The sequence below is a fragment of the Cyrtonyx montezumae genome, unplaced genomic scaffold (assembly GCF_038088225.1).
Source record: "Cyrtonyx montezumae isolate F1298 unplaced genomic scaffold, pur_monq_1.0 scaffold_22, whole genome shotgun sequence".
Lineage (NCBI taxonomy): Eukaryota > Metazoa > Chordata > Aves > Galliformes > Odontophoridae > Cyrtonyx > Cyrtonyx montezumae.
In genome coordinates, this window is record NW_027071959.1 from 4,199,259 (window position 1) to 4,225,453 (window position 26,195).

The following is a 26,195-nucleotide window of genomic DNA, read 5'->3' on the forward strand; positions in this document are numbered from 1 at the left end:
GGCGGAGGCCGGGGATTGGCTGCCGCGGGAGGCGGCGCGTGATTGGTCGGTTCGAAGCGCTGCGCGGCGACGCGATGGCGGCGGAGGGAGAAGTGGCGCGCGTTGTGGACGAGTGGCGGCTGAGGGACGTTCGTGACGGTGAGCGGGTGATGGCTGAGGGCTGCAGCGCCCACACGGGTGAAGGGAGGGTACCGCGAGGGGAAACGGGAGCGGCTGTGTGCGGGGTCCCCGGGCGGTGCGTGCGGCTTTCGGGCCTCGTTCAGTCAGTGAGCGGTGAAGGGGCGGTGGTGGGGACGGGGTGCTGATGCGCTCTGGGACCGCTCAGCCCGCTGGCTGCTGTGCTCTCCGTCTGTTTTGGAGTGTGTTTAGAGGTGTTGGTCTGAAAGCCGCCCGTCTGATTGGCTTAAACTTGTCCTTCTCCCAGTGTGGGTGAGCACGGTCTGGGATCTGGATTTCACAGAGACGGAGCCGCTGGATCCACGCATCGAAGAGGCGATCACGGAGCATGGAGTGGGCGCCTTCAGCTCTCTGTACCAGGCACTCGTGCCGTTTGCCACTGGGGATGACAAGAGCAGAGGGGTGAGATGGGTGGATGGCACCGAGCTGCTCTGCTCAGCAGGGGTCCCGTGCATTTCTGTTGCTTATTTTATCCAGAATTGAATTTTACAGGAATATTCTAGGGCTGCTCCACAAGTCTTACCTGGCACTCACACCAGAATGTTTTAGGTGGGGCCAGTTCCCACGTTAAAAATATGTACAAACACAATTTATTGAAGTACTGATGGGAAGTTTCAGCCCCTACAGCAGTGCCAACAGCATCTGCCTCTGACGTTGTGGGCTGATGTAATAAAATAGGAGGCATTACTTTCGGAGCGGCCTCCTCTGTGGTCAGTTGTAATGACAACTGTTAAAATGATCACTGCTAAGGAAACGTTTTGCCATGGTATAGCTCACAGGAACTTTTACAATGGAGCTTGAGAAAGCATTCTGTGCATCCTTTATTTGAGTTTCTTGTATTCTGCCGTTCTGATGTGTGTGGAGTGGAAGTGCTAAATCATGGCTTGAAACAGTGATGGAGCACCTGCAGGGCAGCCCAGGGGAGCTCAGGTACAGTACACCTGAGTGATGGAAGGGGTGGATCCTGGCCAGAGATTCCCAGACCTCATTTAAGGCTTGACAGTAGAGGCAAGGGGATCTTGCTCGAGATCCCTATGTAACTGAGGCCTTATAAAAGTAAACAAATCTTCCTTTGTTTCTGCATCCATTACTGCTGCATGTGGGCTTGTTCCCATTTGCTGTGGCCAAACATTTTGCCACCCTGCTGTTATTGCTATACTTTCCATCATATTATAGCATTACATACATGGAAGGAAATTTTTGAATGGTTTTAAGTAGTCTGTTCTGTGAATAAAGGTTTTTCTTGCAGTCAGCATTGCATTTCATGATTACCTTTTAAATTAAGGGTTGTTTTTTTTTCCTGTGTGGATATCCTTGTAGGGAGCTATGCCATTATTGGATCTTTTATACTGTTCTTGTATTTTGCTTCAGAATATCTGGCGCTTGCTTGTTGAAAACAACCTTTCTCGTAATGCCCTTGTGGCTGTGTGGCACCACTTTGTCCAAGCAGGCCTGGGTAAAAGAGCCAATGCACAACAGAGGGTTTATGCTCTCCATGCTGCTGGGTTGTACTTCTTACTGCTCGAAATCCCAGGTGAGTGAAGGAGCTGAATCCTTTATTGCTGAAGAAAGCATCATCCCTTCTTGGAGGGGTGGTGACACTGCTGTAGAATGTCATTGCTGGTTGTAGGACCTGGTGCTGTCTGGCTTTGTTGAGAAAATCCTTTGTAAAACTTCCTTGGGCTACCAGGACAGTGCCTTTGTTTTGGTCAACTCCTTTGCTGGAAAAGCATGTGGAGAAATGGCCAGATCATTTGATGCCCTTTGTGTCCAGAAGGTGGCTCATGTTTCCTTTTCTGGACAGGCAGTATAGCTCATCAGATGTTCCATGACGTGATGTTTGATAAATGTCTTCAAACCCTGACAAAATGCTGGCCTCAGGGGCAAAACCTGATGAGGAAGAGGAAGAAGATGCACGCTGAAAGCTCTCAGACCAATGCAAGAAGAAATAGAAGAAAAGGAGTGGCAAGCGGGAATAGCAACTCCAGTGTAAGATGTTTGTGTAATCTTCAGATACAGATCTCTATTAGCAAGCAAATCACTGGCAAGCTATTTCAGTTCTAGGTCAGTGTAATACTTTTCCTCTCTTTTTCAGCCATTTTTTTTTCTTCCTCTTAACCTTTTATTCAGCAGTTGATCTTGATGATCAAGAGCATCTTGATTCCCTACCTGTTATTAGGAATTTCTTGAGGTCTGATGATTCAGCATCAGCTGCAGTTCTTTGGCTGCTGACTAATAGAAGAAAAAAGCTAATTTGTCTGTGGCATATTGTTAGACAGCTCGGTGGCAAAGGGAGAAACTAATTTATATCATCTTCAAGAGACTCAACAAGGTTACAGATGGCAGCTGAGTTTCCTTACTGGTGAGGCACTAAGAGCTAAATGCTGTGGTTAGCTGTACTCAGCTGACAATTACAGTGTTTGTATGGTGTTATTTTCTTAAGTGGAACTGGGGATTACACATCAGACATACTGAGAGAACAGTGCTGCAGGCTCATGACAAACAAGTGAAGTATGGAGTAGACAGAATGAAAATTACTTTGGGATGAATTTCCAGGTGTCAGATGAGAACTGAGATAGCTGTGTCTGGTGGACTTTCTCCTTTAGAATCTTTGGAATAACAATAAGCTCTGCTGGTGCTTTCTTGCATCCAACTTCCATCCTTTTTGTCTGTTTTGCCATTACTAAGTGTGTTCCACTAATCTGTAGGAAAAGATGTAGAGCTTTGGATATGAAGTGATTCAGGACCTAGCCTGGGAGTTCTGTGAGGCACCAAATCATGCGGAAGAGATCAGTCACTGCTGTAGGGTAGGATGATTCTGTTTCTCTTATCTACCAATACAGGTGGAAGAGGCATTTGAAGAGGAGGATGAAGAGGATGTGGAGAACATCTACTTTTCAACAGAAGATCTTCTTCAAGTTCGCAAAGCAATCTTCCTTCTTTTGAAAAACTTCTTAAGGTTTCTACCAAAGTTCTCCCTAAAAGAGAAACCTCAGTGCTTGCAGAACTGCCTGCAGGTAATAAGTTTCATTGAGTGGAGTGTTATGTCCCCCAGCACAGATGTTCAGTCAGTGCAGAACACCGTATGGCCACAGAGCATGGGCAGTGCTGCCTTTCACAAGCTGCCCCCCTGCATGGACTTGAGCAGGGTGCCTGCTCCATGGCTGGCCCTCATGCTTAGCATTTGCTGCTTACTGCCATCTAAGCAGTTAATGTACCTTATAAGGTGTTAACTCTGTAGGTGGGGGAGAGATGTGAAGTATCAAGCCCACAGACTTTGGGGATCTGCTTATATTCTGCTTTAATCGAGGGGCTGTGGTTTCAAAGCTAGAGAGGCTCACGTTCCCTGTGTTCTTGCATCCAAGCAGACCTGCACAGCCTGTCCTCATGTGGATTAGCTAAGTTTGGCTTTCTTTCCTTGCAGACTTTTGTGGAGTTGACAAAGTTTGAGCCTGAGGAATGCGAGTTTGTGTTCTCAGCAACAATGTGAGCAATTAATTCTGACTATTTAAACACTGCTTTAAAAAGTAAAGCCCTCAATGCTTGTGTTATTATCTTGCTTATACCAAAATGAAAGCATTGATTTCTTTTACTCGAGATAATTAGAACGTGTTCCACTTAGCTACCAGTAAACAACATTTAGTGAATATTGAATGTTTTCCAGTCAATGACCACGTTCAGTTGTAGTAAACATTTCTCTCATGACAGATGAAGATATCTCTTTGCCTTCCTTTGTTTAGGAACATTACCCGTGCCAAGTATGTCCCTGAGCTGGCCTACCATGGGCTGTGGTTATTGTGTTCCCCTCTACATGGTACAGAAAATGAGGTAAAATTTGGGCAAAATCTTCAGAGTTCTCACTGCTCTATTGAAAAGTAGATGTTTCTTTTGTTCTCTGCACATTGTTTGGCTTGCAGATTTTTGTTACGTTTGTGTGTCTGTGTGTACGTTTGCTGGGTCAGTGATAATTTCTGTTCTACCCCAGTGCTTATTTCTTCAACCTGTTGGGTGATGCATTTTGTGTGCACTATGTTCTATGCTTTAGTGACTCCTGCCAAGTGAATCGAAAACAAAGGACAGCTGCAGTGGTATTAGATCTCAGAATCTTAATAAAGAGAACTCCAGGGTAATGCCTTTGCCTGAGGTTTTCTTTTTTCCTGCTAGGTGGAGCTCCAGCACTGTTGGCTGCTGTGCTGTGGTGCTGGATTGTGCAGTGGAGCATGATGGGAAGTAGGGAAGTGTTATACTCAAATGATTGTAAGCAGGGCTGATGTTAATTCAGAGAATATTATGTCGTCATGCATCAGCCAGTTCTACCAGAAATCTGTCTGCAGCTTTGCATTTTTATTTTGTTAAATTATCAAGTGCTTTGTGTCATCTCCTGCTTATCTGTGTGCTGCTCTTAAGAGATGGAGCTTTTGAACTGTGGGTGTGACTGTGCTGCTGTGCTTTGGAATCAGCATAATGCCATCTGAACTAGTTTTGAGCTCGCAAGCTGGGGTGTTGTTGGCCATCTAGTCAGGAGAGCCTGGAGCTGAGCACATGCCTACCTGTTATGCTTGCCTTAGTAGCTGCCTGGCTTCAGCAGCCAGGAAACCTGTGTGTTTCAACTGCCTCAGTTTCCCACTGCAGCTTTTCAGAATGGCTTGCATTTGTAGTATAAAGAAGATGTAATAGCTCCCTCTTTCAGGCCCACTGTGTCTTCCCTTGTCTCTCCTCTTAGGCTGCTCAGTGAGTGTCAGGGTGATGAGGCGTGCTGTGGTCCTAAAAGTGCTGTAGGGTGGAAACTCCAAATGTTCACTTGCATGTTATGGTAAAACACTGGGGAAGATGTTTCTTCTATTAATGGGTCCCCCTGCATTGTTCCACCAGAGGTCATACTTCGTCAGGTGCTGTTGTTTGATTCAGAGTTATTTCTTAAATATGGTTAAGAATGCTTTTCTATCTGCTCTAGTTGCTGAAGATGAACCTGAAGATAACCTTTTCCTTCCAGATTCTTCGCTGTGTCTTCCAGCGAATCCTCAGTGTCATTCTTATGGTGCAAGGTGGTGCAGGTTCCAGACATGCAGCCCTTGCAATCACATCAGCTGTGATCAGTGCCAGGAACCAGGCTGTAAAATTCATCAGGTGAAGTACAAAGCTCTGGCACTACCCTTCCTGGGTAGGTTTGCTCTTTCTTCTGGCTGCCTTTGCTTTACTCTTTGGTTGATAAAGGGATGGGACAAACTGAGAATGACTTTGATGTTGTTGGTGCAATTAAGGTTTAATTAAAATTTCTTTAATGGAAATTTACTGAACTTGCTGTTGGAGGGGAAATAAGGAGCTGCTAGACAGTGAGTGGAGGGTGTCGTACCTTCTGTATTTTGCTTTGTATTAACATGCAGTTCACTTCTCTTTAGCTCTTTGCTGTCTCTTGCTTAAGGATATGTTTTGCCTTTGTTTGTTATTCCCCTGTGTGAAGATCCGTGTTGTTTGAAAACACAGTCTGTGTAGAGATCCCCAGACAGCATTCAGTAAGTAGATTGAGAATAAAGCAGCTTTTCATATTGTCCTCTACTTGTAGAAAAATATTGGAAGAAATGTTTTCTGCCTGAAATGTCAGGGTGGCTTAGGAAGTAAGGTGTGCTCTCTGACCGTGTCTCTTACACCAGCTCTCATAATTCCAGAATATGCACTCTTCCTGGCTTTCAAAATGCGTTTCAAAAGGGATGTCCTACACTTGATTTTTGGTTTGTTATAGAAACAGCCTTACTTAAGTGTGCTTGTTTTCCTTTTGTGCAGCTCAATAGTAGAGGAGCTGAAGGAAGCTGCCTTTCCTGTTCTTCGGGTATTACTGCAGCATATCTGTACCAAGGTATGCTAAGTTTTGGTGCATCTTGGGCTGAAGAACTTCAGTGTGGATATGCTGCAGCGTGTGCAGTAATTAGGAAATCCATGTCTTCAATGTTCTCTAAGGAAAGGGAAAGATTTTCCTTGTTGTCAGTTGTATTGACAGCTTGGTTGTGTTTCCTGTTTATCAGAATTTTCAGACATCTTAAAAATCCTGACACATCCTAGGGAGCACTGGCACTGCCCCACCTCAGTCACAATTAGTTGTACCCCACTTCTCACCTTTCCAGAATTTGCAGTCCCTTTCAAAGCTGTTAGTAGGGGAAAACGAGGGTGATGAGAGCTCTTTGCTTGGGTAGCTGCCATCCAGAAACACTGCCTCTGGATTTAATCAAAGCTCTGCCTTTGCTTTGGGGAATCTGCACTGCACCTGTGGTGAGTGCTGAAGCAGTGACAGAGGAAGATGGGATTGTTATCCCAGTGCTTGCTGAATGTGCCATATTGCCCCTTTAAATAAATATTTCTCTTTAGTCCTGTAACACCTTTCTGTCCCAGAAGCCAGAATGTTGGGATATTACAGTGTACAACTGCTCTTGCTTTTCAGGTCCCGGATAAGGCTGATTATCGCACATATGCTGCACAGGCCTTGGTGAATTTGCTGAATAAACTCCCTTGTATGGAGTTTGCTGACTTCATTGCTTGGCTTTATAAATACTCACTCCACACAAAAGTAAGTACATCTCCTCAGTGTCCCAGCTTCAGCTACAGTAGTGCTTTGGAGATGGCAAGTTTAGAACCAGCCCTGAGTAGTGTTGTTATTGCTGATAGCTAGAGGCAGGTGAGCTGAGTAGGCAATACCTGTGTCTTTTACATTAACAAAGCACCTTGTGCACTTATTTCTTCAGATTTCCTACAGAGTGTTTGCACTTGATGTAGCTTTAGCTTTGTTGGATGTGCCGGAAAGGAACTTGGACTCCTCCTTGTCTCCGGATCACCAAAAGTTTCTGAAGCACAAATTCTTAATCCAGGTCATGATGTTTGGCCGCTGTTCAGACAAAGCACCTGTAGTTCGTAGCAAAGCTTTAAGCTGTTTTGCACACTGTCTGGAAATGAAAGCTTCTGCTGCTTTGGATAGTATACAGGACTTGTTACGAAGTAAGTGCTATCAGTAAATTACATGGTTGAAATCTCTCTTGAATTGTTTGAGGAATAATTCCTGGGAGATAGTGGAACTAGTCGTCAGGGTCTTTAATACCTGCACTGAGCACCTTTGGTATTTGTCATAAAGGGAAGTAATAAGCAAGTCTTACTTGTAGCCTTACGTTTGGAAGACATTTATTTTGTGTATGTGCTCTAAGTACTGTACAATTAGAAAAAAGTCTTTTTTGTTTGTTTGAGTGTTGATTAAATCTTGAGTTGCCTTTTGCCTCTACAAGCTCATTTCTTCATGGTTGGCATTCTGAACTCCCTTGGGTTTGTTGAGGGCCAGATGGCACAGTTCAGAAGCATGCAAACAGCGTCCTGTGGTTCAATCACTTGCCTGAAATAAACAAAATCAGAGTGCCAGAATATGCTGAATGAAAAAGATTCATTTAATTTCTTTCTTTTTGGCAGCCTACGACCATGCAGCCTTGAATGGGAACACAGACAGTGCATGTTTGATGCTCAGTGAAGAAGGTACGGAGTCGTTCTCTTAGGATAAGTCTCAGGCTTTTCTTGGCATGCTGTTTTCTAAGAACATGTGTATCCATAAAATGTGGGGCACTAGAGAACGTGAAGCTCTGTCAGTCTTAAAGCTTTTCACTTTTCTTTCAGCTGTATCCAACCACTCACAGAAGACCTTACCGACTTTCAAAACTATTGAGCTGACAAACAGCAGTGATGCTGCTGTGCTTGATGGTATGTCACAATTCTACCAGCTTTTTCAGGCAGCTTTTCAAGACTTTAATTGAAATTAGGTTTTCTGAAGTTTATTCACTGTCTGTTTCTCAAAGAGTGGAGTGGTCTTTCTGTAGAGCTGTTAAAAAACACTTACGGGTGATGAAGGGGGTGGAAGTGCTAGCTGTAAAGAAATGCTGTTTCCACTTAAATCTGGAAAATACATTTAATTGTGAAATAGTAGTGTTCCACTACACTAATGTGATAGCACTTTACCAAAAGGATGATAATTGATGTGGGATGTAGTACTTGTAGCTCTGTAGATTTAAGGGTAATTAAACCTCTCGCTTCAGTGCATGAGAAACTGATATATTTTTGCTGCATAAAACACAGCACCTTTGATTGGCACTGCTACAGAGGAAGGAATTTAGTTCTCTGCAGCACTGGGTATTGGCTGATGTTAAAAGCAGAGTGTGAGGTTAAATGGGCTGATGCACAGTGTCAGTCTGCTAGTTCTAATTTCTTAATGGTGTGAAATCAGCACAAAAGTAGTTGGCTTTCGTGGCTGTGATATTTCATTGAGTCTCTTCTTCTCCCACGTGTGAAGGCCTCACATTTAGGCCTCTGCCAGCATCTTCACTCTCTCAGTTCTTGCTATTCACCTCTCTTGAACTGCTGACAATTCAATTTACTGCTTAGCTCCCATCCTGTGTTTGTGTCTTTGTTACATTTCTCATGCTGCTCTTCGTGTGGGATCTCCTCCATATCTTCATGAACCAGGCTCCTATCTTCTCTATTGAAAGCTTTCTTTCAAAACATTTTGCTGATAAATTTCATTAATCTGCTCTCTAAGATAGAAGTATCCTCCAGGCCACTAAAGGTATTGTGTATTCCCTGTTCAGTTGCAGAATCTGTGTGGCAGAGGATGCCTGCTTTTTGTATCTGATACCCAGCTGAGCATACACTTGGCACTTGGCAAAACAAATTAAGCAAAGGATTGGATCAAAAAGGGCTGTCTGCAGCTCAAGAGGATAGCTGAAAAACAGGCTTCTCAGAGCCAGTCAAGGTGCATTAGCAAAGCTGTCTGGCACATGCTTGTTTGGCTTCTGCCTGTGCTAATTTTGCACTTCTGTGAAGACCAAACAGCTCGTATTTTAGAAGGAAAATAAATCTTTGCTGAGGATATTCAGAACTTGCTAAATGCACAAGGGCAAAGATAAGAAGGTTAGGGATAATCTGTAGGGTGAAGTATTCAGAATATGCAGTGCCTGTCAGCCTACAAACACTATTCCCTTGCTAGTCCTCAGCCATTTAGAACTCAGGGTTTATTTGTTGTTTTGTTTTTCCCATGTCACTGTGGCACAGAAACCCATGACAGTTGGCTGTGGTTGATCATTCTAGCAGATTTGGTTACCTTCACAAGAGCATGACTGTTTTCTTGGCAAAATCTTGCAGAGAAAAGGTTGTGTGCTTTTTCTGTCGAGCTATTCTCAGGAGAAAGATGCAGTTACACTTACCTGCCCGTTAAGAAGTGCTCGTCATGCAGATCAAAATTCCTTGGCTTCCTTTGGTTTAAGAAAAAAAAAAAGCCTACTTTTAGACCCCAGGTTTGATTAACTCCCAGTGACGAATCCTTTCTCTTAATGGCAACATGGTGAATCTCCAGATGAATCTCCAAGTAACAGATCTGAATTTGTCAATTCAAAATGTTTTTAGGAAATCTCACTTGCCAACTTTGAAAGTAGCCCAGCACCTTTTCATACAGAAGTATATAGGTTGGTATGGTAGACTATTTCTTTTTGCTCTGTGTATCAAACAATTTGGTATATTGCTTTATTCTGTGTTATGTCCTATGATTTGTTTTCAAGATGAAAGAACCTGGATATTTTTTTCCCCTGAGATTGGCAGCTGCAAAGGAAAACCCATGTTCTTTCTGTCAGTTGTTGTGCTTTCAGTCCCTCCTCTCTTGCTCCTGAAAGTCTTGGGCAACAAAATGAGCTCTGCAAAGTGATACGAGGGGAGGTCTGTCTATGTGGGTGTTATAACTTCTTTGTATCCTGTGTCTGGATAGGAAAGGAAATCATGGCTGTGCTGAGAGTGAGAGCTGGGGATGAGAAAACCACTGTGAGGAAATCTGCTCTCCAGGTACAGTGTTCTTTGTGTGATTTCTTGTTCATGATCACACAGAAGGCCATTGGAACAAATAATTAAGCTGTAGCACTGCAGCAAACTGTAAGTAAGTTTGCCCAGCTGTAGCTTCTTGCTATTCCCACTGACTGCATTCAGTCCTTAAAAAGGTCATTTTTGCTAGTTCTTGATAAGTAAATAATGCAAGGAAGGAAAAATGTTCTAGTACTCTTTTGCTGGCATTCACTTATTCTTTCATTTAGAAAGAGCCTCTTTCCAAATGTCAATAGGTATTTAACTTAAGCAACTTCCTTATAAAGTGAGGCATAAGATGTGCTTTGTTTATTTCCACCTTGTTAGCAGAGTTTGGTCTATAGCATCTTTTTGAGGAATGCACTGCTGTTTTTCTTGCTTATTTTTTTTTAATTAAGTCATGAGCTTTAAAAAGGATCTTCAATGCAGATTTCACTGTTTTATAAAACATGGATCAGTTGTTGACTGCCTTTCTCTGTATTGGTCCTCTTTCCCCTACCCTCTAGTTCCCATTCTGATTTGGCCTCCTCTGCTTAAGGGGTTCTGTTTTGCTTTGAGGTTTTCCTGATGCTATCTCACTGAAAGTGAAGCATGCATTCCATTCCCTACTGACTTAAATTAGAGTTTAATTTCTCTTTGATTCATTACCTGATGCTCCTGGCCCATGTTCCCAATGGAGTTACACTGGTGTTTGACTTCTAGGTTTTTACTAACATCCTGAAGCACAAAGCAGTCCCTTGCACTGCAGAAGATTTGTCCACTCTTCAGGACCGCTGCCGGGACCCCGCTGTGTCTGTGCGGAAGCAGGCCTTGCAGTCTGTAACAGAGCTCCTCGAGGTGAGGAAATGAATACCACTTCTTACCCAGACCTGACACGGGTGGAGTGTAGATTAAGAGGATGAGGGCATGGGCAAATCACTTGTTTGTTGATCAGACTTCATTTAATGGCTGTTTAATTTTATGCTCTTTCTCATCTTTTGGCTTGGAAGTCATGACTTGCACATACTTGCCATTTATGTAGGATGCTTTCAACTGCTGGAAACATTTATTTCCCTGCCTGTTAATTTGTGTGTCATGGAAGAGTTGTTCATGTTGCTGTCCTTCTGAATCACTTTGCTGAGATGCACGTTGGTGATGGCATTGCAGTGTTATTCCTTTTCTATTTATTCTCAAAGGTTTGGTAACTTAGTCATGGAGCATAAGGTTTGTATTAATCAAAACTCCCTGGTTTTAGTGTTAAATTATCTGCAGTGCAGTCTTATTGCAATACTCATAGTTATTTATAGGCTTTCAAAGCAAAGTATTGCAGTACTTTAGTCCAGGTAGCTTGGTCAGAGATACAATCTGTACTTTCTGCTACCAGGGAAGTATATTCTCTTGTCCCATGTGCTGCCACACTGTGCTGCTAGTTGAGCAGTGGGCTGTCTAACTCGAATTTCTTTTACAATTGAATAGATGAATCTCACAGTTTCTGGGCTTTTGTTGATCTTAACTGTGCTTATAGGACCACATCATAAGTAAAAGATGTTTCTAACACTGCGTGTTTCTCTCAGTCCCAGCACGATGATGTCCTGGTGCAGAAGGCATGGTTGACTGGAGTTGTGCCTGTTGTAATGGACTCTGAAAGTTCTGTCCAAGAAAAGGCCTTGGAATGCCTTGATCAGATCTTGTTACAACACATAAAGCATCACAATAAATTCAGGAGGGAAGATGAAAAGCAGGCACTGGCGTGGGATCTCCTTACTCTGCTGACTTCGGAAAGCCAGGATCTGAGGTAAGCATGGCAGTCCTTCACTGTGGGCTCCTTTGTCCAGTGCACTGGATCTCTTTGCTGCTTTTGTTATCTTAGCGTTTGTGGATAAAATCCAGATTATTTTATTAAACTTTTAATCCTATTAGATCGTTCAGCTTTTACTTTACAGTAGGAAATGGCTTAGTGACCGGAGGACTAGGATACAAGCATGGGCTTATGTTCTCAGCTCTCCCATCCTGCGTGTGACCACAGAACAATAAGTGTCATAGTTTATATATTGTATAAATGCACGTGCCACCTAGTGCACAAGGACAAAAATGTAGATTTATTGGGTGGTTTTCTTTTTTTTGAGCTATTTGAACTTTGCTCAAAGCAGGCAATGAAAGTGCACATTGCTCTAGAGATGGCAGCTGTCATGCTGTGAGCTGCCTGTGTTGCTCTGCCAGCTCCTAGGACAGAGGAGCTGTCAAACATACACATCAGCAGCTGGTGAGAAGAGCACAGTTTTGCTTTGTGTTGAGTGTTTTGATTTGCTGCTCTTGTTACCTGTGTGGTCTCCCTGAACTCTGGTGTTCACACACAGGAATGTCACTTGCTATTCTTGATGTGCTGGCAGCAGCTTGAGCATTAAATGGAGGTGTTCTGATGACAGAAGCAAGAAGCTATAGAAGGAGAGAAGATTTCTTATTAATTCTGATGTACAATATGTTACTTGTCTTATGACAAATAGAACGATTCTGCCTTTTGCAGAAAGTTGTGGGATGAAGCAGAAGAAATGGGCTGATATAGTATGACAAGGACACAACACTGATTAAAGTCAGCTGTATGTTTATTAGTCAACAGGGCATAATAGCTCCGAAATAGAAAATGAGGTACTGGTTGTGCTGCCTTGCCAATCTGTGAAGCTGTCAGTGTCCTAATTTGGGCTATTTTGTGACACAGTTTGAAGACTCATGGCACCTTCATTTCATGACTTTCGAGTACCTTGTAGCTTGACAAATCTTAGAACTCTGTCAGTGTGAAATAGGTAGCTGGGGTTAAACAGAAGAATGCAACTGGTGCTGTCCCATTAAGGTTATTAAGTAAAAACTGCTAGGAAGTCTTTGGTATCTTCTTGATTTGTTCTGCTACTGGTTCATCTGTCTGACAGGCACATTCACTCCAGGTCTGTAGTGCATCAGGACCAGTATCAGAACTGCTGACTGGAAGAGTGACCAACAATAAAACGCACAGCAGAAATCCCGACACATTCAGAGTAGAAGGAATGTGAAATGATGGCACCTTTGTACTTTGCAGTGTATCCTGGACAGATGTTGGCTTTTGCTAGTGTTGTCTGAGACCCCAAGTGTTCTGTTCACTCCTTGTTTATCTTGCTTCCTTTTCTTTCTTGTAGCTGTTACATGAACAAAGCTTTTCATATTTGGTCCCAGCAGAATAAATTCTCCTCTACTTTCATCAATAACGTGATGTCTCATGTGGAAACAGAGCATGCTGTACCAGCTTGGATGTTGCTTGCTAAGGTGGCAAGTTCTTCACCCAAGCTGGATTACTCCAGGGTCATTGAATCCTGGTACACTGTCAGCAGGTACGTGTGTGCTTTGAACTCCTCCATTCTGCAGGGAAGAGATAAGGGTGTAAAGATGAGGAGCAAGTGAGCACTTTCTGTCCTTCCATAGACATAGTGCTGCTTAAGTCACCACTTTTTATTCAGGCAACCTGGTTCTGCAGCTAGGAGACAAGCAATAACCTATGGATTTGTGCAGCCATCAAGTCTTACATTGAGCTTTCTGAGTTTCCATTTGTTTTGATAAGTCTGCCTTGATAGAACATAGCCAAGATGCATGGATTTTTCTGCTGTGGTCGGTGGTTTTCCAAAGCATAAATTTTTAGTTAGTTTGTCTGCTCTGCTGTTTTCCAGGCAACAGAACATGAGCAGTAGTACTACAGGACATATACTGTCTGTCATCAGTCATGTTGCAAAGCACCTCCCTAGAAGCACCTGTGAGAGACTGATTGGTGAGTGAGAAACTGCAGAGTGGAAGGCACGGTTCAGTTTAGTCTCCCAGCTAAGAGTTATTCTCCATGAACAGTTGTTTGGCCTACCAAATACCTATGCCATGTGCGTGATCTCCTTTTCAGATAACATCAAGTGCTGGCTGAAGCAGTTTCAGTGTCCCCTGGAGGTGATCAGCCCAGCTGTAGACACTCTGCAGAAGCTTTGCTGTGCATATGCAGGTGTCCCGAAGAAGACACAGGTGTGACTTAAAATGAATCTTTTAAAATAGCTTGTTTAACGTGTGTAAGGCCTGACTCTTGAAGGCAGCTTCTGTCTCAAGTCTATTGGTTGATTTTTCTCTCTAGAGACAGAGGATCTGGCTCCAGCCACTCAACTCTGTTCTACATAGCTGCACTATCAGCTATTTCTAATGCTCGGTCCACTTAGAAGCTATAAGCTTACACTATAAGCTCAGGTTATTCTATACCAGAGCAGATACATGTGTTTTTTAGGCCTCTTTAATGGGCCCCAAGCACAGAGTTAGTAACACATCATAAGCATATAAAGATTTTCAAACTGGGGATTTGCGTGTGGAGATGCTGAACAGAAGGTAGCTGTGATGTTAACAAAATGCCTAATTAATTTGGTTTTATTATGAAACAGGAAATGCTCAACCAGATGTTTGGAGATTTAATATCCACTTGTGAAAGTTATATTTCGAATATAGTTCTCAAAGAGGATGGAGTAGAGCAATTGCAAGAAGATCTCTTGGTAAGTTCGGTTCCCCTTTGTGGGCTGGTCGAAGATTGTGTGTGCTCTCAAAATGAGGAGTCTGTTAGGTTCATGGCAGTGACTGTTACACAGGAAAATCCTGATGTAGGTGCTTGTGTATGGCAGTGGAATCTTGGCTCTCTTGGCCTGGAGGCATTCAGCAGTTTGATACCTTAGAAATAGCTCTAGGAATGTGATGCCCTGTGTATTTACAATAAAAGTTTTTTTTCCTTTGCTTTTCCACTCTTGCTCTTTATGAAGCACATTGGAATGTATGTCTATAAGATGCATAGGAGACTTTAAGGTTTATTTTAACGTTATTAGTATACTGGGAGAGAGCTTTGGTGTATGAAACACCATTTACGTTTCAAAGCTTCACTTCTTGTTCATTAGCTGCTGTCTTCTTGAAAGGACCAGGGGAATTCAAGTTGTTCCTGGGAAAGTGACTCCTGCTGACTTAATTTGCAGCTCAGCCATTGCCTTTAGTCTGCAGTGTTGCTTTTTCTTTTTTTCTGTAGGTGAGACACCTCTTCCTCTTGGGTGAGGCTGCGCAGCTGTGTCCAGCCAAAGTGGAGAAACGCATCTTTCTTTTGATCCAATCCATTCTGGCTTCTTCTGAACAATGTGAGGATTTTTCCTTCTGCCTTTTATTTTCTTTTTATGAGCAATGCTGTTACCTAAAAAAGCACATCTTCCTCCCTGACCCGTGCTTTCACAGTGCCTAGTCCTCTTGATGGTGAGGAAACACAGACTTCTCAGCCTCTGTCTCAGTTCAGAGGATCAGCCATGCCTCCAGTGATCAGAGCTCATGCATTCATTACTCTAGGTAAGCATCGTCCTGCTGCAGAAATGTCCTCATATCCAATTCCCATCCTTCCTGTCTTCTTTCTGCTCCAAGTTCTATTCAAAAGCCACTTCAGCTCTAACAGATAGATGCAGCACTCAGTGTTTTGTTTTGCCTTCGTTTATAACATTTAGCAATGCAAATATCCATGGTAACAAGTTGCACAAGCCATGAAAATCTATGAGACTGTTTTTCAAGTCAGTTAATGCATTTTTCCTTTATAGTATTTTTCAGATATATGCTGTCCTTGTACTCAGAATTGGCTGCTGTCTAGGCTTAGAGATTTTCTAATCTGTACTAGGGTGCTCAGCAGAGGATGAAGAAAAGCTCATGCTATTAGTACAGTTTAGAGCAGAATTTCTGTATCTGGTTACTTGTTCTTGTTAGTACGAATGACCAGGCTTCTTTGTCATAGAAACCTGGTCAAATCTGCAACTTCAGTATAAAGAATGTTAAGTGAAACTTCACTTTTGTTGCTCCCCTGTAGGTATGAGCAAATCTCATGCAGATGAACAGAGTCATTCTTTCCATGACTGCTTTGGGAAGCTTAATACTTCTTGTACCAAGCTTAGAAACAGTCAGGAATAAGTAATGTTAGAATGCAGGCTATTTAATTTTAGGTTGGTTTAGTAATGCTCTTAGAGGTGGGTGTCTCCCTGCAATGCCTATGACAGCTGGGGCTGTTCTTTTTAGCTGCTTTGAATAATACCCTGTACACAGGAATAGTTCACTGTGAAGGAGGGAGTTTGGCATAGGGACCCACACTACAGGTCTAAAAAGAGTTTGGAAGAAGTCCTCGAAGTATAATTTCTTTGAGAGGTAGTGCAGATTGCTCATCAAGTTTCAGCATATGTTTCTTGTTTATTCACCTGTTTACTTCCCAATTCCTCTCTCAGCTCATCTTGGACTCAGGACTGTGGCTCACAGCACTAACACTCCCATCCCTATTTCACAGGTAAATTGTGTTTGCAGCATGAGGACCTGGCAAAGAAATGCATTGCAGCTCTGGCTCGAGAACTGGAGGTGTCACATGACATAGCTGTTCGCAATAACGTTGTCATTGTCATGTGTGACCTGTGTATCCGCTACACCACCATGGTGGACAGATACATCCCCAACATTTCCTTGTGCCTGAAGGACCCACATCCCTTCATTCGCAAGCAGACACTGATTCTGATTACCAACCTTCTGCAGGTAAGCAGAGGTCCTCTTTTGTGCTGAGCACTGGCAACATGACCAAGAGTTGTATTAGAGCTATGCTCGAGAATCAAGTTTTGTATCCTCATTTATGAAGGCTCCAAACGTGAATTTTGTTACTTTTTCCTCAAGGTGGGCAAAAATTGATGGCACTTAGCACGGCTGGATAACAAGATTGTTTTTATTCAGTGATTATCTTATCTTGGTTCTTGTGAATTCCCTTCCATTTGACTCCTATGTGAATGAATGCGCTGAGCTTCACAGCACCTTTTCCCTCCATCTCTGTTGATTGCTTTAAAGTTGTGAAAGTGGAGAGGCTGACAATATTTGCCCCTCTGATGTTCATGTGAAGCCAAACAAAGCAGATTCTGAGTGCGTTTGGCTCTGAAAACAGTGTTGAAGAGCATCTGTGCCTTTGGCATTGGAAAGCAGATTTTTCCTGATTCTGCTTTTTTATTGGTCTGTCTGGTGAACCTGGGTGCTTGATATGCTGTGTGCTTATTCTGCTTCAGGCATCTCCTAGAACGCTATCTTTTTGAGGTTTATGTTCTGTACGTACTGCTGAAGTTGTACAGCTTGTTTATTTCCCAGTGTACGTTCTGGCAGGCTCCATCAGATACTGCCCTGGCTGCTCTGTGAAGGCTCACACCAATTTTTCCTGGTTCAGGCTAATTTATCTGTCCTTTCCTTCTAGGAAGAGTTTGTGAAATGGAAGGACTGTCTCTTCTTCCGTTTCGTTAGTGTCTTGGTGGATCCAAATCCAGATATCGCCAGGTAAAACAATACTCATCTGTAAAATACTGAAGGTGCTGAAGAGCAGAGAGAATCTCTTTTCTTCATGCCTTGTCTTTTTAAGCTTTCTGCCACACTTTGTATTACTTCGACAGCAGAGTTGTGCACGCCGACCATAAGTACACATTCATGAAGTTTGTATACGTTTCCAAGTCTCAAGCTGCTTTGTTTTGTGGGAAATGAGAAAAGAGGCACTTTCCTCCAGGGATGGAACATTGTGTTGATGTTGGGTGCAAATGAGCCTTGGACAACTTTCTCTTTTTTCTGTCTGGATCATCCAGACTTAAGATTGGTTTTTCCAGGGTTTCCAACCTATTGTTCCTTACAAGTGCAAATTCATGCCCACTTTTCTTATTTTCAGTATGCAAAAATGTCTTTCCAGTAGATGGTGGCATTGCAGCATCTTGTTGCTTGAGTTTTAGCTGTGGAACACACTGCTGTTTCATTGGTAGCCTTTTTTCTTTGCATCTGCATTCAGAGGCTGTATCTACATAAAAATACTTTCTTCAAGCCTGAGATTGACTTTCAGCTCCTGCCAGACTTCTGGTGATTAACTTTTTGCAAAAAGTGCTGTGTTTCAGGGACTTTATTCATAAGGTAATGAAAATGCTGTGCCTGCATTCGAGTTCAGATTTATTTCTGTCTCTGTTTTAATGGCAATAGGCGAGTAGTATTGTGGATGCTGAAAAGTGTTATTTTCTTGGATGAAAAAGAGTTTAAGGTCAATAAGCCAATATGGTTGTTCAAACCCAGGTATAACTGGGCAGGAATTAACTGGGGGTGTTGAGGGAGACTTGAGAGTGGAGAACTCTGCTGCACTGCTTGTGACCCTCTGCTTTTAGAAGCTGTCTGATAAGTTCCCTCTCCTTTCCAGGTTTGCAGAGTTCTGCTTGGTGCATCTCTTGCTGAAGAGGAACCCAGTCATGTTCTCCCAGCACTTCATTGAGTGCATCTTCCATTTCAATAGCTATGAGAAGCACGAGAAGTACAACAGGTTCCCCCAGAGCGAGCGGTCAGTTGAGCACGTTTCTGCCTCCTCACTGCTGAATGATGGCCGTGCAGCCTTTGATTTCAGAAAGCATTTGTGGCTCTTTATAATTATGTATGCAATGGGGTGAAAACAGCCCAAGGAGATGGTGTTAAATTAAGTGTTCTGCTTTTTCCATGAGACTTCTGGGAGAACTCCTGCATGTCGTTTGGGGGAGAGTGTGATATCCTAGTGCATTCATGGGTCTTGAAAGTGACGTACAGATATTCCTTGTTGATCTGAAGTCTTACTATTTTTGTGTGATCATATAATGTGGCTTAACCACGTAAAATGTCTTCCTCTACTACAGGGCAAAGAGTCTCTTCTCTCTGAGAGGAAAAGATAACAAAGCAAAAAGGATGCTTATCTACAGGTTCCTCTTGGACCATTTTACGGATGAACAGAGGTTCAGCATTACAACAAAGATCAGCCACAGTGTCCTAGGTAGGGGCCACCTTCAGGAAAACCAGATAACAAAGAACCACAAGGCTGTGGTGTTATCTTCCTGACCTCCCTGGCACTGCTTTTTCTACTAAAGTGACTTTTACTTCTTCCCCACCTGTTCCAGCGTGCTTTGTGGATGGGGTCCTTCCACTGGACCTGGAAGCCAGCGAGCTGCTCTCAGATACATTTGCTATCCTTAGCTGCAAAGAAATCAAGCTGTCAACTATGAGATCAAAACCCGATGAAGACATTCAGCCTGATGAGGATGAAATGGCAATAGCTAATGCTGTCATGCAGGCAGCACAGAAGAAGCTCATCTCACAGGTGAGTGGCACTTAGATCTGGTTGGGGAGACGGCTGTCCCCAGTGCTGAGAGGAATTTCAGTTTTCTGTGTTGGAGAGACCTGGCAAGTGTTATCCAAGGAATTTAACAGTGCCAAAGACATTCAGTACACGTATCTTGTTATTCAGTCACTGTCTGTAGATCCACTCTGATCTGAGGGCACATATGGAGGTGCTGTGTATTGCAAAAATGAGGTGTTATGGGTAGGTTTGTAACAGACACTTGTACTTGAGGGTTCACTTGGAGTGATCAGAAATACATTTCCTGTTTTTTTGGTTTTTTTTAAGTCAGCTTTAATTTGTTTAAATTTGTTCCACACATCTCCTATTGTTAAAGCATCTGAGTCTAAATGGTTTTTGTGCACCTTTAGACAATTTGCTTTCAGTGTGCAAGTTGATTCAGTGATACATCTGGAAAGACTTCAATTTAGGTGAGAAGCCTGACCTGCATACATGCAGTATGAAAGTGGGCTTAATTGTGGTAGTTCCTATGCTATGAAGCAGTGATTCCTTTCACTTAAGCCATTCATCTAACAACAGAGTGAGTTCTCCTTTATTGCATCTTGTAACTGTTTGTGCCTTGTTTAAACAAAGGTTCAGAAGAAGAATTTCATAGAGAACATCATCCCAATAATCACTGAGTTGAAATCTTTGATGGAGCAGAAGAAGATCCCAGCACTTAGGGACCTTATGAACTACTTACGGGTAAGGAGAAGTGTTCTCTTGTTGTTGGCATTTTTCCCCTCTGAACTTAATGTGTTAGATACATAACCAGTAATGGAACGAACAGCCTTCTTGGAAGGAAATTTGGAAGGCATATGATGTTGTGACACTGCCACTGTGTTAAATAAAGTGGGAAGTGGAGGGATTTTAGATTCAGATCTCACAGTGTGTTACGTGTGAGCCTCCTTGTGGAATGTGGGCAGAAAGCTTGAATGCTGGAAAGGTTTTTCATGTTCTGAAGTACAAATTGGAATTTAAACTCTTAGTCTGTTAAAAACACCTCTGCTCTACCAACTGGTGTTTCCTTCTGCACTTAAGCAGCTGTGATCTGAATGGAGACATGAATCAGTAGTCAGGAGAGATTTCTGAAACGGTTTAAATATTTCTTATTGCTTCAGGAAATGATGCAAGACTACCGAAACGAAATCAAAGAATTCTTTGCTGTGGACAAGCAGCTGGCAGCTGAGCTGGAGTATGATATGAAGAAGTATGAAGAGCAGCTGGACAAGGAGAAGTCAGACCAAGAGCATATCTCGCCATCACGGGCGGAGGTTGGTGGGGCTGTTAACCCTGTGTGCCTTCTGTCTGCTCTGCAAAAGTTTGTATACAAAAGTTCGTGTGCAAATACCACCCAAATTCCACCTGTCTATGGATGTTGTCATGTTCTCATACCTCTCAGCATTTGCTCAGGCTTTGGTTTCAAAGTCATTTAATATCCTTAGAAAAACAGCAGACATCACTTGTCAGCCAAAGATGAGTAGCAAAGAATTAATGTAAAAATAATTCAATTTAAAGGGAAGGACAAGTCTAATTTTCCACTGTCTGTGATTACATTCTCTTATGACCCATAAATGGGTCAAAAAGAAAAGGGTTTATTTTGGCTGATTCCATACTTAAACAGAATGGAAACTTATATCTGTGCTAGTTGTGCAGGTCTTTTTTTGAAGTCAATGTGCTTGGGTCAATTGTCCCAAATTATTTTAGATACCTACCTTAAAATGAGATGACTTTTACCCTGGCAGCTCTTTTCTTTTTCTGCTGACCTAAAGAAGCACCTATATATAGACCTTTTAAACTAGAACATACATATCCCATTAAAACTTACTATTTGCTGCTCGTTATAATTTTGGCCAGTAAGTTCCTTTCTCCCTGGTATCCATTTACATCCATCATACAAAGGATTCAATCCCGTGTATGTCTCCAATCTAGGGTTGTCTGTGCTTGCTTCTGTTTTTAGATTTGCTCTTTCTTTTCCTTCTGTAGCAATCTCCATCTTTGGAGATGCCCTTAACTTCTGGTGCTCGGAGAGATAACACCCAGTCCTCTGTGAGTGGGAGGATGCCCTCATCCCCACTTCCCTCTGTGCCTTCTGAGTTTACTACACCCAGAGCTGATGTTCCAAAGCAATGCTTATATGGTCACAGGTATGGGTTTCTGTTTATATTACAGGTTACAGTTCTGCAGGGCTGTTCTTTTGTCTGCTCTTGCTTAGTGGTATGAAAGTCACAAATGTGAAATCTTCCTTACATTTGGTGACTGAGATTGTAAGGGATTGGGTGGGAGCAGGACTGTCCCTTGTATCATGTGTTTCATCTGGGCTTGCAGCCGGAAGTCACCTCGATGTCACTCTGCCTTTTGCCCTGTAGGCCAGCATCTTTGAGCACACTTGCCATCCTGAACTCTGCCTGGAAAGCAGTAGAGGCCAGAAGCAAGCAACGCAGCAAGAGCACTGGGGGAAGTTTATCAGCAAGATCACTTCCATCAAGCACAGCTAACAGCAAGCAAGGTAGAATGATTGCATCAAACCATTGGCCTGGGTCTGGTTGACGTGGCATGGTTGTTGGACCCTTGAAGTCTCTGAACATTTCTGTGGTTATTTTCTCCTTCTGTCTAGCTTCTTTTCAAAGTGTGAATCAGCTGTCTACTGGAGCACATGTTCCTGTGGGGGGCCGAGCGATCAGCACACCAGAACGTGAGTAACCCAACAGAACCCTTTCCAAACTGGGCTCAGCTCTTCTACTCTAAGAGAGGCAGCAATGTGTGGCTTCCATAAAGAGTACAGAAAACTAGTCAGTATTAGCTGTAGGTCATGTATTTACCTAAACATATGTATTACCACATGAGTGTGTGAAAGAAGAATTACTCTGAAACCGAAGATCTCATGGGAAAGAACACTGCAATGTGGTTTTCATTTATATGTCACAGGGTATTACAGTATTGAATCAGTGCATGAAAACGTTTTCAGCAGCCCAACATAACAACAAACCCACTGCCCTTTCTCCTTTTGTCAACTGTGGATTGCTGAGAAGGCATGTTGTCATGATTTCTTATCAGGTTACACTGCCCAAGGTGTGCAGGATTCTGTTGTCCCTTAATTCTCAAAGTGTAGCTTAGCACTTCTAGACTGAATTACAGAGCCCTGTAGGGGAAAATACTCAAGGTTCAGTCCTTTTCAGCTGTACAACAGGAGACTCCTCTGTCCAAACAAAAGATCCCAGGTGAGTTATGACCTGCTTCTGTCACTAGAGCAAGCAGCGAGCTGTGTCAATTGAGATACCACGGAGATCTGCTCAAGGAGGATTAATAACCTGCACAGTCATTTCTGAATGTTCTGCCCTAAGAAAGAGCTGAACTGAGCTTTAGAGAAGGAATGATGTGTTTTTCTGCTCTGCTGTAGATATGAAAGTGGAAATACATAATGATGAATCTCTAATACACAAACTGTGAGTCTGCTGTGCTTATATCCACTGCAGCTGAATTGCCATCTCACAAAGGCTGTGCTGTTCTGGAATGTTTTTCTTTTTTCTGATCGTATTCTTTAGTGTTGCTTTCTGCTGAAACTCGGCTTCATTTGTAAGGCTGTCTCCTGCAGATTTCCTTCCTTTCTGTCAGTTCATTGACACACTGAACTCGTTTAGGTCTCTGTTTCTCATTACGTTAAACTCCCTCTGCCACTCAGGAGTGAACTCCAATTAAGTTAGGATCCAGGTGAGTGTCTGACAGGTCAGTTGTCATTAGGCAGTTGTAAATTTTTGCAGGGCAGGGGTGATGTTCTAGAAATGTAGGTATGAGTGTGTTTGGGGGCTTTTTTACCTCTGTGCAAAAACCTGACCTGCATGCACACAGGAGAGCCAGCAGCACGTAGCCAATAAGGCAGTCAGCTGTGTGGCAGTCTGCAAATACCTGACATCCGTGAGCAGGCAGGAGCAAAGCAGTGGCAGTGATGTGCATCCACTGGAAAATCTGGCCCTTCTCCTCCCTGTATGCTGCTCTGTTTGGCTCGATTTGTCTGTCTGGATGTTTCTCCTCGCTGGCTGAGCAGCAGGCAATGATCTTTGTGCAAAAAAAAAAAAAAAGAAAAAAAAAACCCAAAAAACTAGGGTATGTTTTTAGAGAGCAGAAGTCTTTAATTGCCATATCTCTGTCTGGAAGCTTGCATGGCTGTTTCTCTTAAGCATAAGCACCATATGGCATGCAAGGAGGAAGAATGTTAATCTGCAGTGGTACTAAGGCTGAACTCCTACTTAGTTTCAAGTCAGCATGCATCCTTTGGTGGGGAGGCAAACTGTATGAAGTGGTATCACTGCTTCAGTTACTGTGTTGAAACATCTGTATGGTGCTGCTGGCTCTTGCAGGCTGACAGACAATCAAAAGAAAACATTTTCTTTTTCCCCAGGTGCATTGTTCTAAAACTATTGGAGATGCAGCTCTTTGTAAATCATTTTGTACTTGAGAACAACAGCTGTCTCTTCATCTCACTCAGCTGTTCTGTCAGTCTGTCCCCCCTGTCTGTCACCTCCTTATCTCTCCTGCTCATTACTTTGAGAATGGCTGAGTGGGTCTGGACAAGTGTAGATTTATTCACTGTGATACATAAACACATGTTTTGAAGATAATACCTTTCTTTGATTGCAAGGGAAGCCTCACTTGATGGCAGTTCTTCAGCAGAGTTTCCATTTCCTACCCAATAAAGCATTTTCTACTGTAATTCCTTGTGAAGGTTTCTGGGAAACAGGAGCATAAAACAGAGAGCTGAAAGAAGAAAAAGCTGAATACTGTGACATCTTTCCTGAGATAAATGACAGGAAAGCGACAGCTGACAAGTGTGGCCTGTTCAGGCGAGCTAAATTCTACCTAGCTTCCCTGTCAAGTGATTCCTCGTCTGGCTGCAGACAGTTCCTCTTGGAAGGGCTGTTCAAATCCTTTGTCAATCTTCAGGGGCCCCACATTCTGCCTTGACTGGGCCACGTAATGAGTCTGGCTCTGGTTTTGAGGACTGTTCATGAGGTGCTGTGATTGTGGATGATGGCTGAGCTTTGATGGAAGGTGTGGCTCTAGCACCCAACACAAGGAGGTGCACGATCAAGGTCCCACATCTAAATTGATTTCCTCCACAAACAGGGAAGGCTGTGATTCAGGAGTATGAACCTGATGTGCATAGATGGCCCATTAGATTCAGTGTGTCGTTTTGAGGCTGATGGAGAGACACTGAGATATGCTGAATTGGAAAAGAGAGATGCCTGTGTGCTTGCAGTTAACTGGATATATCTTTTTCTATATAGCACTTGAGTGTTATACTGCAGCATGTCTTCCCTCTGGCTGTGTCACAGGCAGCTGGCTAATAAGTGTTTTTTCTTCCAGAGACCATTAATGACTTGACTTTTGGTGCTGGGGTCAGTTACATCAGCTTGACACGCACACCTGGTTCAGCTCAAGGCAAGTTACCTGTGATTCTAGCTCGGAGGGGGGGGGGGTAAAAACCCAAATGATCAAATCTGTGGCATTTTAAAAATGTAAACATATGTGCATTATTTGCAGATAAGAAAGAGGCTGAGGAGCAGCCCGGAGATGTTATCTGTTTGACATCACCAGAGAAAATGTAAGTTCAGTCCAGATCTGAAGCAGCGACCACAGTGAGAAACAATGCTGGAGTGATTTGAAATAAATGGTCACTTTGCTTCTTCCTAGGCCATCCATGCCACGGGAGTGGAAAGTAGAATCTCCAGCAAGGAGAAAAAGCAGCCAGAATGTCCCTCTGAAACAGAACCAGTGGAGAACCCCTCTGAAACCAGAGAACCGATCCCTTCGGTGAACTTTTGTACAGAACCTTCATCATTTATTGGGAAATCAATCCTACTCTGCAATGATAAATCACTGTGGACAAGTGTCTGTCCTTCCTTACCTGTTTTTATTTAGACTTGTCTAGGGTATGAGCAAGCAAAATCTGCATTAACATATAAGCAGCTGCTGTTGGCAGAGCTCACTGTAGTGCAATAGAAAGCTCTAGTATTGAGGGAGGCTTGCAATTCACTCACAAGATGTATAATTTGTCCATTTGGAAAAGTAAGAGCATAACACTGCTACAGCTTAGCAATAAATGCATTTATCACAGCGTGCAGGGAAGTGAGTGGCTCAGCTCATTCACTCAGTCCCTCATTGTCCCTCTTGGTGATACACTCGAATTGCTTTAACTCGAACAAAGCTGGAACAGCTTGTCACTGCCACACCCCTAGATCTGGTAATTGCACGCTACATCACCTCTTATTTGTTGTGCAAACTCCTGTGTGTGTGAACAACCTTTATATGGAATATTTCCATTCTTGAACTATGCTATTTCCAATTATTAAGATTTTATGAAAATAAATGGTTATAGAATTAATTCCACCCACAGCTTCTCCCTTCTTCTTGATCTGACAGGAATTATTAAAGCAGGATATAAGTACCTCGCTAAAATCAAGGTTGGTAAGTCATACGTGTACATAGCTTTGTGCTCTGTCCAGAGACCTTGTTTATCATAAATGTGCCTTGTGGATGCTGGGTTCTGAGCACTCCTGCCTCCCTCTGATGCTGTGTAAACCTAACTGAAGTCTTTCAGCTGCTAACTTTTATGACAGAGCTCTTGCCCAGGATTTCACTGCAACTGGAAGATGGAACCTGTTGTGTTTGTGCTGATGTATCTTACTGAAGCACAGATCACAGGACCACAGTTGGCTTCTCTGCACAAATGGAGACAAGGAAGGCTGAGCATGTCTGTGCCACAGCCCTTCCACAGGCATTTGCCTTCTGCAACAGTCTCTGCTTGCCCTCACCTTCCCTATTTTGTTTCAAAGAATTGAGAAGCCTTCAAGGGAAGTTAAACCTTATTCTCAAAATCAATTTAAAAATGTGAGAACAGGAGACATGTGGAATGGCTTTGGCTTAAGCAATGGTTAATTATGGTTAATAAAAAATGGTTCATTTATTTTGTTCTTCTCCTCCATGA

At 42.9% G+C, this 26,195-nt stretch overlaps 1 protein-coding gene across 1 annotated transcript; it reads left to right on the top strand.

Moving 5' to 3' along the window:
* The first annotated feature begins 55 nt into the window (after positions 1 to 55).
* On the top strand, positions 56 to 25,127 carry NCAPD3 (non-SMC condensin II complex subunit D3). Its single transcript, XM_065738525.1, has 35 exons — positions 56 to 138; positions 425 to 579; positions 1,549 to 1,711; positions 1,982 to 2,166; positions 3,021 to 3,194; positions 3,602 to 3,663; positions 3,918 to 4,005; positions 5,171 to 5,304; positions 5,959 to 6,031; positions 6,611 to 6,736; positions 6,912 to 7,161; positions 7,621 to 7,683; positions 7,822 to 7,905; positions 9,956 to 10,029; positions 10,747 to 10,881; positions 11,598 to 11,818; positions 13,191 to 13,382; positions 13,716 to 13,813; positions 13,937 to 14,052; positions 14,457 to 14,564; positions 15,083 to 15,188; positions 15,283 to 15,390; positions 16,364 to 16,602; positions 17,300 to 17,379; positions 18,272 to 18,409; positions 18,735 to 18,868; positions 18,993 to 19,192; positions 19,805 to 19,915; positions 20,332 to 20,484; positions 21,197 to 21,357; positions 21,580 to 21,719; positions 21,828 to 21,905; positions 24,575 to 24,649; positions 24,752 to 24,812; positions 24,902 to 25,127. The coding sequence occupies exons 1-35, from the start codon at positions 75 to 77 to the stop codon at positions 25,023 to 25,025; spliced, it is 4,473 nt and encodes a 1,490-aa protein (XP_065594597.1). The 5' UTR covers positions 56 to 74; the 3' UTR covers positions 25,026 to 25,127.
* Positions 25,128 to 26,195: the final 1,068 nt, after the last annotated feature.

Bases quoted from the DNA above. Each gene is read 5' to 3' on its own strand.
- NCAPD3 (XM_065738525.1), top strand. From the start codon at position 75: ATGGCGGCGGAGGGAGAAGTGGCGCGCGTTGTGGACGAGTGGCGGCTG. The intron at 7,906-9,955 runs GTATGTCACAAT...GTGTCTGGATAG, and splicing joins TGATGCTGCTGTGCTTGATG to GAAAGGAAATCATGGCTGTG. The intron at 21,906-24,574 runs GTGAGTAACCCA...TTTTTCTTCCAG, and splicing joins AGCGATCAGCACACCAGAAC to AGACCATTAATGACTTGACT.